At 37.4% G+C, this 13,241-nt stretch overlaps 1 protein-coding gene across 3 annotated transcripts in view; it reads right to left on the bottom strand.

The window, feature by feature from the left end:
• The window catches only part of TOX (thymocyte selection associated high mobility group box), a 218,930-nt gene that overhangs the window by 40,911 nt on the left and 164,778 nt on the right, over positions 1–13,241 (bottom strand). For 2 of the 3 annotated variants that reach the window (XM_038129460.1, XM_038129459.1), the window contains exon 4: positions 3,945–4,223. The exons of the other annotated variant lie outside the window; for it this stretch is intronic. In XM_038129460.1, the coding sequence (XP_037985388.1) occupies positions 3,945–4,223 (279 nt within the window). The remainder of the gene's footprint in view (positions 1–3,944; positions 4,224–13,241) is intronic. 3 annotated transcript variants of the gene reach the window in all.

Genomic DNA, 13,241 nt, shown 5'->3' on the forward strand with positions numbered 1-13,241 from the left:
AACCATGTTGCACACGTAATAGATCACAAGAATATCTAGTGTAGGATTTAAAACTATCAAGTAAGGCACATCGTTGATATCTAAATGCCCCTTGAGAACCTGGAAAATGTCTATAAGCATATTTAAAATAAACTGCAATAGCACCAAAGCCTTTAATGGAGCTAGGAGAGCTGTTTTATGCACACTATCTTGCAGTAATCGCTGTAGTTTAAAATAGATTTTAATCAAGCACCATCTGCATAATAGGCTGAGCAGACAACACAAAATTCCACTTATAACTCCTATCATATAAAGTAAATATTGTAAAACCTCTGCCACATAAGGAGAATATGCTGCAGCAGTTCTTTAGTAATTGTATTTCTGTTATTTAATTCTTGCTACTTGTAGTCCTCTTGCTATCTTTCCTCTAAAATAAATTATTTGAATTTCTTTCATATGTGATATGCAAATTAACATGGAAGAAGACCCTGTTATCCATCTATGAAGAAATACTTATTTACAAACCAGTAATGCTTCCAGCAGCTCACAATTATGCTTGGCAATAACATAGTACAAGTTTAATGATTCAACAGTGTGAATTATAGCATGAGTTACATAAATATAATATTCCAATGTTGAGGTGGGCAGAATAAGGTGTATGCTAAGTGGCCACTTCGTTTAGGAGGTCTTCATAGTTACTTACAGCTACTAATTTTTAAGTTCTCCCTTTTTTCGGCTTCTAACGATAGCTCCACATAGGAGATTTGTAAGAATTAAGGAGCCTTAGTGATGTGCACTCTTTGCAGAGGCAATACCCTTAGTCTGAGGCTACATTTCACAGTCCCATGGTCTTAGCAGCTCCCGGAATGAATATCCAACCTTACAACTATGCTACAGTTGTCACTGATCTCATGGTGAAGCAACCTCAGCTGTCCTGCTTTAAGAGTAATAGAATGAAGGGAAACTGAGCCCTCTATAATGCAGCTCCTTTCCCTTTCTTTGAGCAAGAGAATATAGGACAGTTGAAGTCTGAACAGCCTATATGAAAGAGTTTTTATGAGAAAGAGTATTGCCAAATAACATTTAGCAGCTGCTGCCATTACTTCTCTGTGTGTTGGATAAGGCTTACAACAATTTGAATATTTATCATGGAATGAACATCCACGAAGCTCAGTACATGAACAATTACATCAATTGTAAAGCTTAATACTGGCATTTGGAATATATATATTGAGCTGAAATGGTCATTTCCTCCATTCATGAAAATCAGTGGTTCACAGGGCAACAATTATACTTTTAGTTCAACTGTGTATGCAAAGTATGTATTTTTTGCACCTTCCATCATGCTCCTTCTATAAATTCATATAAATATTAACAGGATATTGAGATCTCTGTATTTTTTTTCTTCTAGATAGAAGTAGATATAGTTTTTAGGGACCTCTCTACTAAATATGCTATGAAAAGACCAGTGGCTTCTCTTTCACACATTTCAGTTGGTATAAACTGAGAGAGGTCTTTACCCAGTACTCATGGCAGAAACATCTCTGACTGCACAGTGAACTCCAACAGCAACCCCATGACTGCAGCATGTGCATTCCTACCAAAGGACTGGCTAATGAGCTCTGGTGCTGATCTATTAAATAATACCACATAGCTGCATGATAGTTTATAAATCAAAGAGAAGAATCCAAATTTCACAAAGTTATATTCAGTTAAAAGGCAGGTGTTCTCACAAGAGACAGAACAGTCGGTCTATCTGTTCCTGTCCCCATCCAGTGCCTTCTTTCAATTGGAAGAGGATTTCTGGAGTGAGAGCTTTCACAGGCCCCTCCAAAGCAACTCTGATAAAATGTAATACTGTTGTATCTGGGAGAAAGATTGCCACAGAAAACCGATTTATTCTGAGTATTCTTAGCCACTCACGGGCAGCTTCCAGGAAGAGCAACGTGACAAAAAGATACACAGTGGAGAGCTTTAAATCGTGAAGTACAACAAGACACTTAACTCAGGCTAATTATTCAACCCCTCTTGTCTTTTACAGAGGCAACTGCAGAACCATTGCATGGGATCAGGTGTGCCAGCCCACCATTGCTGGTCAGCCTCAGGTGTTTTCATGAAGCCCTAAGAAATCCCACAGAAGACATGTATAGCATTATCTGCTCCCCATCAAGCTTGCTGTTTAAACCATACTTGATAGAGAAGACTTTAGGCCTCTGTCAATATTAACCAAATGTAATATCCTTTAAAACTTTTCTTTTAGCAGTGAAATTATAAATATAATTTTAAGGCAATGTATCTACTTTAGCATACTGGTGTTAAGTTTGTGTCGTGCATTCTGCCATTTGTAATCTTTTTCTGCTTAGACTAAGCATGAGAGAATTTTAAAAAGAGTAACATCCTTTTTAAAAGTTGAATGCTACATAAACTGGTTTTCACAAAGAAAATACCAATTTTACTAAGTCTGCAGTGCTTTGTATTTCTCTATTAAAAACATTAGCTTCAGATAACTAATGCTTGCTTTAAGCCACAGCCCTACACTTTTGTTAGCACAAAGTGCTACAGTGAAAAGGTACATGAAAAATATAGATTAAATAACTGAAATACTTGATAGAAGTAGAAAGGAAATCCAAATTATTTGAATGGATATTTTCTCCAGAAGTTTAGAGCATCTTGCACACTTCCAGCAATGTAAAAATATTAGCAATGCAAGAGGAGTAGCAAATAAATTATTCTGAAAAAGTAAAGGCTGCCTGGAATTATTTTTACATAGCTGTATTCTAAAGTCTCCCTCAGTAAGGAAGTGCTCATTTAAAATGTATGAATTATTCAGTAATTTTTAAAACCTAAAGTTTGTGAAATCAGGGGAATGTCCTGAAATAAAACTTTTGAATCAGAATTTATTCAAAATGTAGTAAAACATATGTCTCCAATTACATGATTATTTTATAGCTCGAGGCATGAAAAACAATATAATATTAAAACAAATCAGACTCACATTTTTTGACTGGATTATACCTCCTCAGTGACTCACAATATGTTTTCTTCACATTCCCGGCATGTCTGCAACTTTTCCCCACCAGACATGTCTGTGGTACACACTGCACTGCATGTGGCACACACTGCACTGCAGGAGTGCTTGAACAGGACTGCTTTTTTACTAGTGACCACAAAACAGAGCTAAGGAGGTCCCCAGTTTCAACATGCTCTATTCCTGGTTTAAGGGATGACAGTACAAAGTCCCAGTTTTCCTGTGTCTCAGCTTTTCTGTCTGCAAAATTAAGATAATAGACTTGTGTATTTCTGGGAGGTTTTCAGGATTTTGGGAGATTTGGGAGATTTTTGTATGCAAAACCTGCTATATAGATTGACATTTATCCTTTAAAGAAATTTATTATGTAAATTTCTCTTATCACTTCATTCCTGCACTGACATGAAAATGAAGCTTAAACATGTCATGGTGAAGTGTCAGCACCTCTCAAAAGTATGAATGCGTACAGGGTCTTCCAGATTTTCAAGGTAGGGTTTTTAAAGTTCATAGGATCTTTCTGTTCTGGTTGCTATGATGTTCTGTTTACTCATCCTGTGACCAAGTAGCAAAGACTAGCATATTGCACAGACTGTTCATACTTTTTATAGCAGTAACTTGATCTTTAACTGGGAACAAACATCCCTGCTACGCAAGTGAGAAAACTCAACCCTTATATTAAAGTCCTAAAGGAATGACTATCCTTTCAGTGTTCAACAGTATTCCAGTTTGCTCTCACAAAGAGGAATGATGCAATTTACTCAAGCTGCCTGAAGAACTGTCTGGATATTGTAAGTTCTGTATTCATAACCCTTTAGTCACTTCAGTGAACCACCAATCATGTATAAAGTATCACCTTAATAACTGTGGCCGTATCATTCATTTAGCAGGTCCTAAAAATATCCACCATTTACATAGTAATCCTAGCATCTAAGCCTACCTTAGAGCTATCTTCTCCTTCATCTTCATGGACTGAACTGGATGGTGAAGGAGTTGCAGATTTGCTTCCAGGTGGAGAGGGCGAGTTGTGAGGAACACTGTTTCCACCCATATTCAAACCAAGCTGTGCACTGAGCTGGGACTGGTTAATAGTAGTCAGCTGCCCATGCTGCATCATTCCTGGCTGCCTAATATCTGCAGGTTGAACCCTTGGCCTCATGGTTGCCATCTGAGGATGGGAACTATACTGGGCTCCTTCTGTATTCCGTAAATCTTGCATCTACAAGAGGAAAAAAACTGTATTAAGCATATCACTAATAAAGTGTTCTGTTCCTTTAGACCTTGGTCGGCCTGATTGGCTATGTAAGGCTTAAAGGAAATGGCAAGTACTTAAATAAACATGTAAATACTGAAAATAAACATAGTAAGGATATGATTGACATTTGCAAAACACTGACTGTTGTAAAGAATTCAGGCTCTAGCCTCAGCCCTTAGAAATAGCAAAAAACCCAATGAAAGCTCAGGTTTTTTTTCATGGGGGAACAAAAGGGCACTGCTTTCTGTAATTGCGTGTAGAGTATTTCTGAAATGCTAACAAACAGGGACAGCTTTGCACTCTGAAGTTCAGACCTAGACCAGAACAATAACATCCTCAAAATTCAAGGTAATTTCCAGATCCTGCTTTTTTTAACTTAGGGTTTTGGTGGTTTTGAGTTGCGGTTTGGGAGCCGCAGGGAATTTTCAGTCTGAGTATCTAGTATGGGGTCCAAATCTATTTTACCTGATGCTGCCCAATGAGAAACTGGACTTTTCAGGATTCAGACCACTGACAAGAAGAATGCATTGATAGACTGATTAAATGATTTCTGAGTCGATTTACTGCTAAGACATATATGAATGGAAAGCTCAGAAATCGCAGGATTGACAAATGAATCCATTGTGCTATGTGGGTCACTGCTTCTTAGCATTAACGAGACACACTATTTGAATGCAAGCAACAGATTCAGCCTCTGCAAGGATAAGAATTAAAAGCACTGGAGGATGAAGCTCCTTTCTTGTCCAGAGGTCAAATGCACCATACACACAGACCTCAGCAGATTGCCTGTAACCTCTTTTCAGTATACTCACACAGAAACACGACAAATAGCAAAGAGTATCAGAGAGAAGCTCAGATTTAAGCTAAGATGTTCTGTGGGTGATTTAAAATGGAAGTATCAATTCAGAGCTGAAATGAAATAGATACGGTTGTCTTTCTGTGAATCAGACAAACATGTGTGTATGTATAAAGTAGAATCTGACAGAAGCTACCATTGTGTAAGTTCCATTATGATAAGGACATGTGTTAGTGGTTCAATATATTAACATAGCCACATTTATTCTACTGACAGTCTTTGTAAGACATACAATCTGAATTGTCTAAAGATCACCCAGATTTTATTTTTTTAAAATCTTTTTTAGCTCATGACTCTATAACCTATCTCTTGCTCATATACACACCCCCACATATCACAGCAATCTGTAAGATACCTTTCAACCAGTAACACACAGGAAAAAGTAAAGATAAACCCAGAACTGCACCTTTTCTCTTATTATTGACAGTGTAAAAATACATCAATTTTTGGGAGATATTTTATCAGCTTGGGGATTGATTTTCATAAATGTGACTGGATGGCAGTAAATCAAGCTAATAATACCATTAGTTATGGCATACTTACCACTTTGCATGTACTTGTGTCTCTGAAAGGCATTTGAATTGGCTTCTGACAATGTGACATCACAATTATACCTGTATTTATGTTATTTTAGAAATTAATAGCTTTTGGTAAAAAAGAGGTATCGATACAAACTTGTTTTCCAAGTTCATTTAATGACTACTAAAGCACCGGAGGAGATGAGCACAGAGAGCACAGTGGATGAAATCAATTGAAGGCTGAAATTTGAATCCTGGTAGACATTTATATTTTTAAATTACTACTGATTTCTTGGTCCCTTCCCTCCAGTATCAGCTCCCTCCTTGCCAAGCATATTAGCCTTGAAAGCTATCATTATCTCTGCCTCCAGCAGACAATCTGTATTAAGACAGTTGTGCCCATGGAGAGGTAACTGCTGCTCAGACACTTTGCTCTGGATCTAGCTGTTGAGCTGGGCAGCAGCTGGGGAAAGTGGAGCAGCACTGGGGGGTCCCAGGTCCTCTTGGCCAGCATGGGGCAAACAGTAAGGGGATGGGAACCCACAGAGTCCCTTATGTGCTGGGCACAGGGAGGCAAAACCCTCCTAGAAGCCCTCCCTTCACCTTGTCTGCAGCACTCAGTGTGGGTTTGTGCCCTCTCCAGGCACCCTTCACCTTGCAGGGGCTGAGTCCTTGGGTTTTCATGGGGCAGCATACCGTGGTGCAGAATAAACCCTTCCAGGAAAGGCAGGAAAGGCTTGAGTGCTTTTTAGGAAGGGTAGCATCCTAATGATTTTATGAACTCTAGAAATGTAATAACCACTACATGAAACTTCTAACTCTTATTCTGAATGAACTTCCAAAATTATCTATCTCTAAAAGCAGAGCAAGGGCTACAATTTTAATTACTTTCCCTCAAATAAAATATGATACAATTGCTTCTACTGATGCACAGGAAGATCTATCTAAATATGTGGAAGAACTTCTTTATTGTGTGAGTGAGTGGGTGACTGTGCACTGGAACAGATTGCCCAAAGAGGTTGTGGAGTCTCCCTCACTGGAGATACTCAAGAACCATCTGGATGCAATCCTGTGCCATGTATTCTGGGATGACCCTGCCTCAGCAGGAAGCCTGGACCTGATGACCCACTGTGGTCCCTTCCAACCTGACCCATTCTGTGATTCTCTGATTCTGTTATTATTCAAAAAGATCTCTCATTTAAGAACTTCAAATATCAGATAGATAATACAGAACATTCTGTGTTGGTCTTCTTTAAACAACATATATTTTTAAATGTCTGCGATACAATTTTAGCTCCAGTACTGAACATAGGCTGTGTTTTCAGATAATATAACAACTGAACAGTATTGAATGCATCCCCATACAAAATATATGTGTGTATATATATTTGCAAGAGAACCCTTCACCAGGGAAATTCTGAGGACTGCAAATGAAGTGGTGGAGTAAAAAAAAACCAGCATTTTTCTTTTCACATGAATTCAGCTTCTCTCCTGAATTTTTTTAATCAGATGAATACCAGGCTACCTTCAGAAAACCAGGTGTAAGCAGCAAATAAGCTTGTTTAACAGTACATTTTCTCTTTCAGATCCCCACCTAAGGGACCTGCCTGCAGAGAACAAGCCAGTCTAAGTCCATCTCACAGAGCTGTGGCACTCAGGATCCACTGACATGATTCACATCTGCTGATGAGGCTTCTGGCTCACCTCTTTACCATGCACTGCAGAGCCTGCCTTCTCCCATCCTGCCTCTATCTGGTGAAAAAGTTGGATTGTCTAAGAAAATGGAAACTGCTCATTCCTTCAGTAAGAATGGGCAACTAATCACATAAATGTAAAAAGTTGTGAGATAACGCTGTGGAAACATGAACTTTGATGTTCTTAAAGTATCACCAAAACCAAGAACTGTCCCACCTCCTCTGTAGGTTCAAGAACACACTCAGCCATGAAAATTACACACTCAGGTCACTGCTGTGGCATAATGGTGTGTCCCTGTCACAGATGCTGTGACAGCCTCATCCCTGCAGAATAGTCACACTAATCAGACACACACTCTGTCAAAATGTATGACCAATTTCTTCTAAACTACTTCAGAATCTGAAACATCATATTCCTTGCTCCTCCAGATGGAGTTTTACAAAGCCCACTGCTGTGTGGCTGTGCTGGAGCCATATTCAGTATGCAGAGTATACTGTGAACACACTCCTGCTGAATGCAAAGCTGAGCTGAAATCCTGACGGATGGCGAAAAGCCAAATGAAAGAACAAAGTTAAAGAATTTTGAGTGTTACAGAGGATAAGGACAGTCTTAAACTGACGTCTTCAACGGTCTCTGTGATGAGGTAATAATGATAATATCTGGCATTTTAATATCATTTTCCATCTGTCAGTTCCAGGATGTTTCACAACTTGAGTTATATTCAGCTTTAGAACATGCCTGGTTTTATTTTGGTTTTACTAATGGGGAAGCTATAATACATTTCTTTTCATGGCTATTTTTTTTTTCTGTTTGCATTTTGCTTATAAGTAGAAACTGTGCATTTAGCCAAATAAGTGTTTGATTGCAAGTTAAAAGACAGTACAAGTCCCAAAATCTAAGGTGTGTAGCAACGCCCCTTATTGACACATGGGTAGTGCAAAACCAGAACAGGGCTATCTGGTTGAAGATGAGCTCCTAATGCCCTGCTGAAAGTTCCTGAGATACTAAGAATAAGGGTAAAGAGCTTTAAACATCACACTATTGTTGATCCCATCAGCTTACAGTAAAAACAAAGCAAAACAGACAGTGCAGAATATAGTTATATCATTCCTGTAAGGAAACATCTCATGGCAGGACAATGTGAGTACAGTATCCTAATCACAGAATCACAGAAAGTAGTGCTAGAAGGGACCTCAAAAGGTTATTTAGTCCAACATTATCTCACAGCAGGATTAGCTATACCTAAATCATTTTTGACATATGTTTGTCTAACCTCTTCATAACCTCCCTAGGCAATTCTTGTGCTTAACTATCCTTACAGTGGAAAGGGCTTTTTTTCCATAATGTCTCACCTAAATCTCCTGTGCTGTAATTTAAACCTACTACTTTTTGCTTCGCTCCCAGTGGACATGAAGAATGTTTTTCTCCTTCTTTACAGAAAAGTTGTACACACTAGAAGGCTATTATGAATTTCCTTTCAGTTTTTTCTTCTTTAGACTAAACAACTAAACCTGAAGATTGAAAGACTTTGTTCGTATGCTGTGTTTTCTACACCTCTTATCATTCTTTCTGCTATCCTCTGGACTATACCCAATAACCTTCATATTTCTTGAAAGACTGTGCTCTGAAGTCCACAAAATACAGATATTTTCATCTGACAGCATTCAGATAGAATCCTTCATCTCTCACAGAAGGTAGCATATAGCAATAAAAAACTCCAAATGAATTATCTGCCTTTTTGATACAAACTGATTAACATATGCAAGATGCAGAAAGAGCCAAATTTCAGGATTCATAACTAATGTCCCAGAATGTACCTTTAGGAAGCAAATAATTTTCCTCTGAGAAGCATCAGACAGGCAGTTTCAAAGGGAATGTGCTGTTAGCAAAATAATTCACGTTATTTTTCTAGTTATAATTAATAACTGTGAGGCAACATCTCTCTGAAAAGCTGCAGAAGTCCCAATTGTCTCACCCTATTTAGATTCATTTATAATAAATGTTATCACTAAATGAAAGAAGAAAGACAGGTTGCCTTAACAGATCAAAGTAAATACAACAGGTCTATGTACATGCAAGAAACACTAGAGATAATTCACTGGAGGTGAAAACATTAAAATATAAGGAGAAATACACAGGGCTTACTCACTGAAGCAAGTAAAGTTCACATATCTCACTACTCTGAGCAAATTCATATCAAGGAACAACAGACATTATTACTGTTACCACCATCAATTCTTGAAATGATTTTTGCATAGTTTTCTACAAGTTGAATACTCTTGTGAATATTTTTGAGACATTCTTTGGTAGGCAGAGGGAGTCTCTGTTAATAGTAGTATTCTCATTTATATTCCCAGGAAACTTGTGCTACTACCTGTGCTGTATTAAATCTGAATGTTTCTCTGTTCCCAAATAACACTACATTGAATGCAGTATTAGCTCTGGTTGTGCCAACCCCCTGAAAGGCATGAAATTTGCTTAGAAATGTTACGGCTTTTATTTCAGGCATTTTAATTATCTTCTACCATAAACCAGTGCACATCTGCAAGATATTTTCCAGTGACACAGAGATGCTCATTAAAAAAGAGAGGAAAAAAAGTAATTCCTACATAATCACTTGATTCTGTAAGTGAAGGCTTCAAAAGAGAAGAAAATATAACATTAAAGTTGCCATCAAAGTTTGTGAAAACAGGCATACTGAGAAGGGATAGTGTTTGGGAAATGATACAATTTAGGATCAAGACAATTGATAAACCAAAATGACCTAATAATTATTTTTTTATTTTTAGTGCTACAAAATGCAAGCAATAGTCATCATACAAATGATGAACAGGGTCCCCAGGCAAGTGGTCACAGCACCAAGCCTGACAGAGTTCAAAAAGTGTTTGGACAATGCTCTCAGGCACACGGTGTGACTCTTGGGGATGTTTCATGATGGGCAAGGACTTGGACTAAATGATCCTTGTGGGTCCCTTTCAACAGAGGATATTCTATAGTTCTGTACAACCATACATTCAAACTTAAAAGAGTGTCTAAAACCACAGAAATGTCAATTTTAGACACCTTTCATTCAGTTCATACAGGTGATCAAGCAGTGGCTGTTCAATGCACATTGATGGTCAGGATCCTAGATTAATGGCAAGGGAATCAAAACCCAATCATGCAGGTTTATCTGTTGTTTTCCACTGTGGTAATGCTCTTTAATGAGAGAGCTTAAAACTTGAGATAACTTGAACATCTGTATTTATACACCAAAGTAAAACAAAAAAAGTGACCCAAATATTTGGAGGTCTGAAATCTGACAGGAAGTTTGAGTTTGCTGATTAGAGTGACTAAAACTGGTACTTGTATGTCCTGTCACGAACAAAGAGTCATCAAACCCAAGGATTCAAAATTTATCAGGTCTTTGTTTCCATTAAGTTAAAGGAGAAATCATATTTCCAATCAAGTCTTGTTTTAGCAGACCTATAACTGAGCAAGTGCTAAAGAAAAATTTTTCATGAGAGTCAAGGTTACTGTGAAATGACCACAGAGAACCATGCAAAACACATTAAAAGGAATAACTCAAAGCACCACCTAACAGAGGGAAGGGAGGTGTGTTTTCATACTCTCATTTTTATAATTCTCTTCTGTATCAGCTAACTGTATAATGAAAGACTAAGTTTTAAAGTAAGTGGGTATTTGGGGAATATTCTAGTGCTATACACAGGAGTATTTTATATACTATACCCACTGCATTTTTAGAATAAATTGAAAGGATCATTCAAATTTTCTGTTGATTAGGAAAACAGTCTTAAAATTAAACAGTAGAAACCTCACATGTAAAGAGAACTCTAAATGAAAAATAATAAAACCCCTCCAGTCCTATTAAATCTACTACACTAATCTTTTCAAATTCATTCTGTTAAAAATTAAACTACTTCAGGTTGTTTTATATAGTACTGGATCTGTAAGTGATCTTAAGCCCTTTTAAAGCTATTATATACTCAAAATTTGACTGCAAAATTTTATAGTATGATCACATAATGACAAAAATGCAGTCATATACAATTTCTGCATTTCTTGGTACACAGTTAATTTGGTGACTATTAACATTCTTTTCTACTTTATGTTTTAATATCCTTTGAGCCACACAGGGCCAAGGTCTCAAAACTAATCATAAAAAACTACCGACTTCTATTCACTCTAATATAATAACCCTTTATTTAAACCAACTTCCAATAAATTTCATTATAAGAAGTTATTAAAAGGGTTAAAAACCTATTAAATGTCAAAGAATTTGCCTGACTCAAACTTCTAATAAAGAAACAGAATAGGCTTTCTTTCTGAATTATTTAAATCTTTACTGACTGTGCACTGAACCATGAAATTAGAAAAGTGTTATTAGAAGTGTTCTCTGGTTTTTATAAAAGTTGTAGCATAGAATATATCAAACCACAGTCTTTAACTAGACTAGTTAAAGAAATAGGTTTTTAATCCTGAGTACATGGTTTTCACTGATATAAAGGGTCATAATTAAAAGTGTGGCCTGGAAGCCAAAGATAATAAAATTATTATTACAGGAGCATCCATGTTCATTTGGTATATTCTGGATGCATGTTTCCATTTTAATTTGGACAAATATCTTCAATTTTGTTTGATCTTGCGAAGTCCACTAATTTGGACCCTCTCAGCAAACAATTAAGCTTTTAATAGTGACTCATTTTAAAGAATTAATGGTGAATAATTTGTGTTATCTTTTTCTCTTTTTTAAAGTGTCTAATGCTTAACAGCAGGTATAGGTTGACAGCAGACAAATGGAATCCAGGAGCTACAAGGCAAATATTCTACCACACAACTCCTGATAACAGTATTATCACTTAAGTGGTTTTGTTGGTTTGTTTGGTTTTTTTTCAAATGACAAAAGAACAATTTTCTATTTCGGCAGTTATTTGCATAAGGAAAACAATCATGCATTTCACATTTATTTTAGTGATGCTAAAGAACTCCTGAGTAAGCAGTATATTCACAGATTCACTCAAACACACCTGAATCAATAGCCTTTCATCAAAAGAAATGAAGTCAGAAAGATGCCTGAGAGACACAATATTGTCTCCCTTTCTTTTATACAATAAAAATAGAGGCATCCAGGGGACATGAAATGATTAAGTCTAGGAACACAAACTAGATCTTTGGAAATAATGTTAACAGTGTGCTTGGTGTAGGGCAGGAGAGAAAAGGGGATGCAGGCAGCTACTGTTGCCTTTGCAATGCTTTGCTCCTGTGACTGACCAACAACAACAGAGTCACCAGCGTGAGGTTGCTGTAACCTTCGTTGGCTTCTGCTCTATTGTGTCCCATTCTATTCTGTTCTGTTCTGTTCTGGGTTTTTTTCTGTGGTGTTCAGCACAGCAGTGACAAACTCTCTTCCTGCACTGAGTTGGGCAGTGTGACTATTACCTGTCACATGTTGTTTGCTGTACCTGCTTTAACACACAAAGGTACCCTGACCCCACCACCCAACCGTCTCTATCACCAAGTAAAGGAATTTGTATTGGGTACATCTCAGGTAAGGTATAGCAATGTCTAGTGATGTCCATGTGGGAAGAGTCAAAAAATTCCTTCTGGTTAGAAAAATCACACTAAACCAGCTGTGATAGCTGAAAGGTTGGTACAATACTGGGGTGTCTTGTGCCTCCTATCTCTACAGGAAAACCCTAAATGATCTAAACTGATCTCTCATCTCAGTCACAAGAAATGCCAATTCCTTCCTGAAGAAGCAGCACATCAACTAGAACAAAGAACTTTTAAAATACTGTCAATGAGATTTAATCTAAGTTTGCTACTTCTCTGAAAAAGCTTTTGCAAGGGAAGGGTGGCTGACTTTTCAGTGTCATCCACCTGTTTAGGCACCGAACAGAAATATAGGGCAGA

Source organism: Motacilla alba, chromosome 2 (genome assembly GCF_015832195.1).
Source record: "Motacilla alba alba isolate MOTALB_02 chromosome 2, Motacilla_alba_V1.0_pri, whole genome shotgun sequence".
Lineage (NCBI taxonomy): Eukaryota > Metazoa > Chordata > Aves > Passeriformes > Motacillidae > Motacilla > Motacilla alba.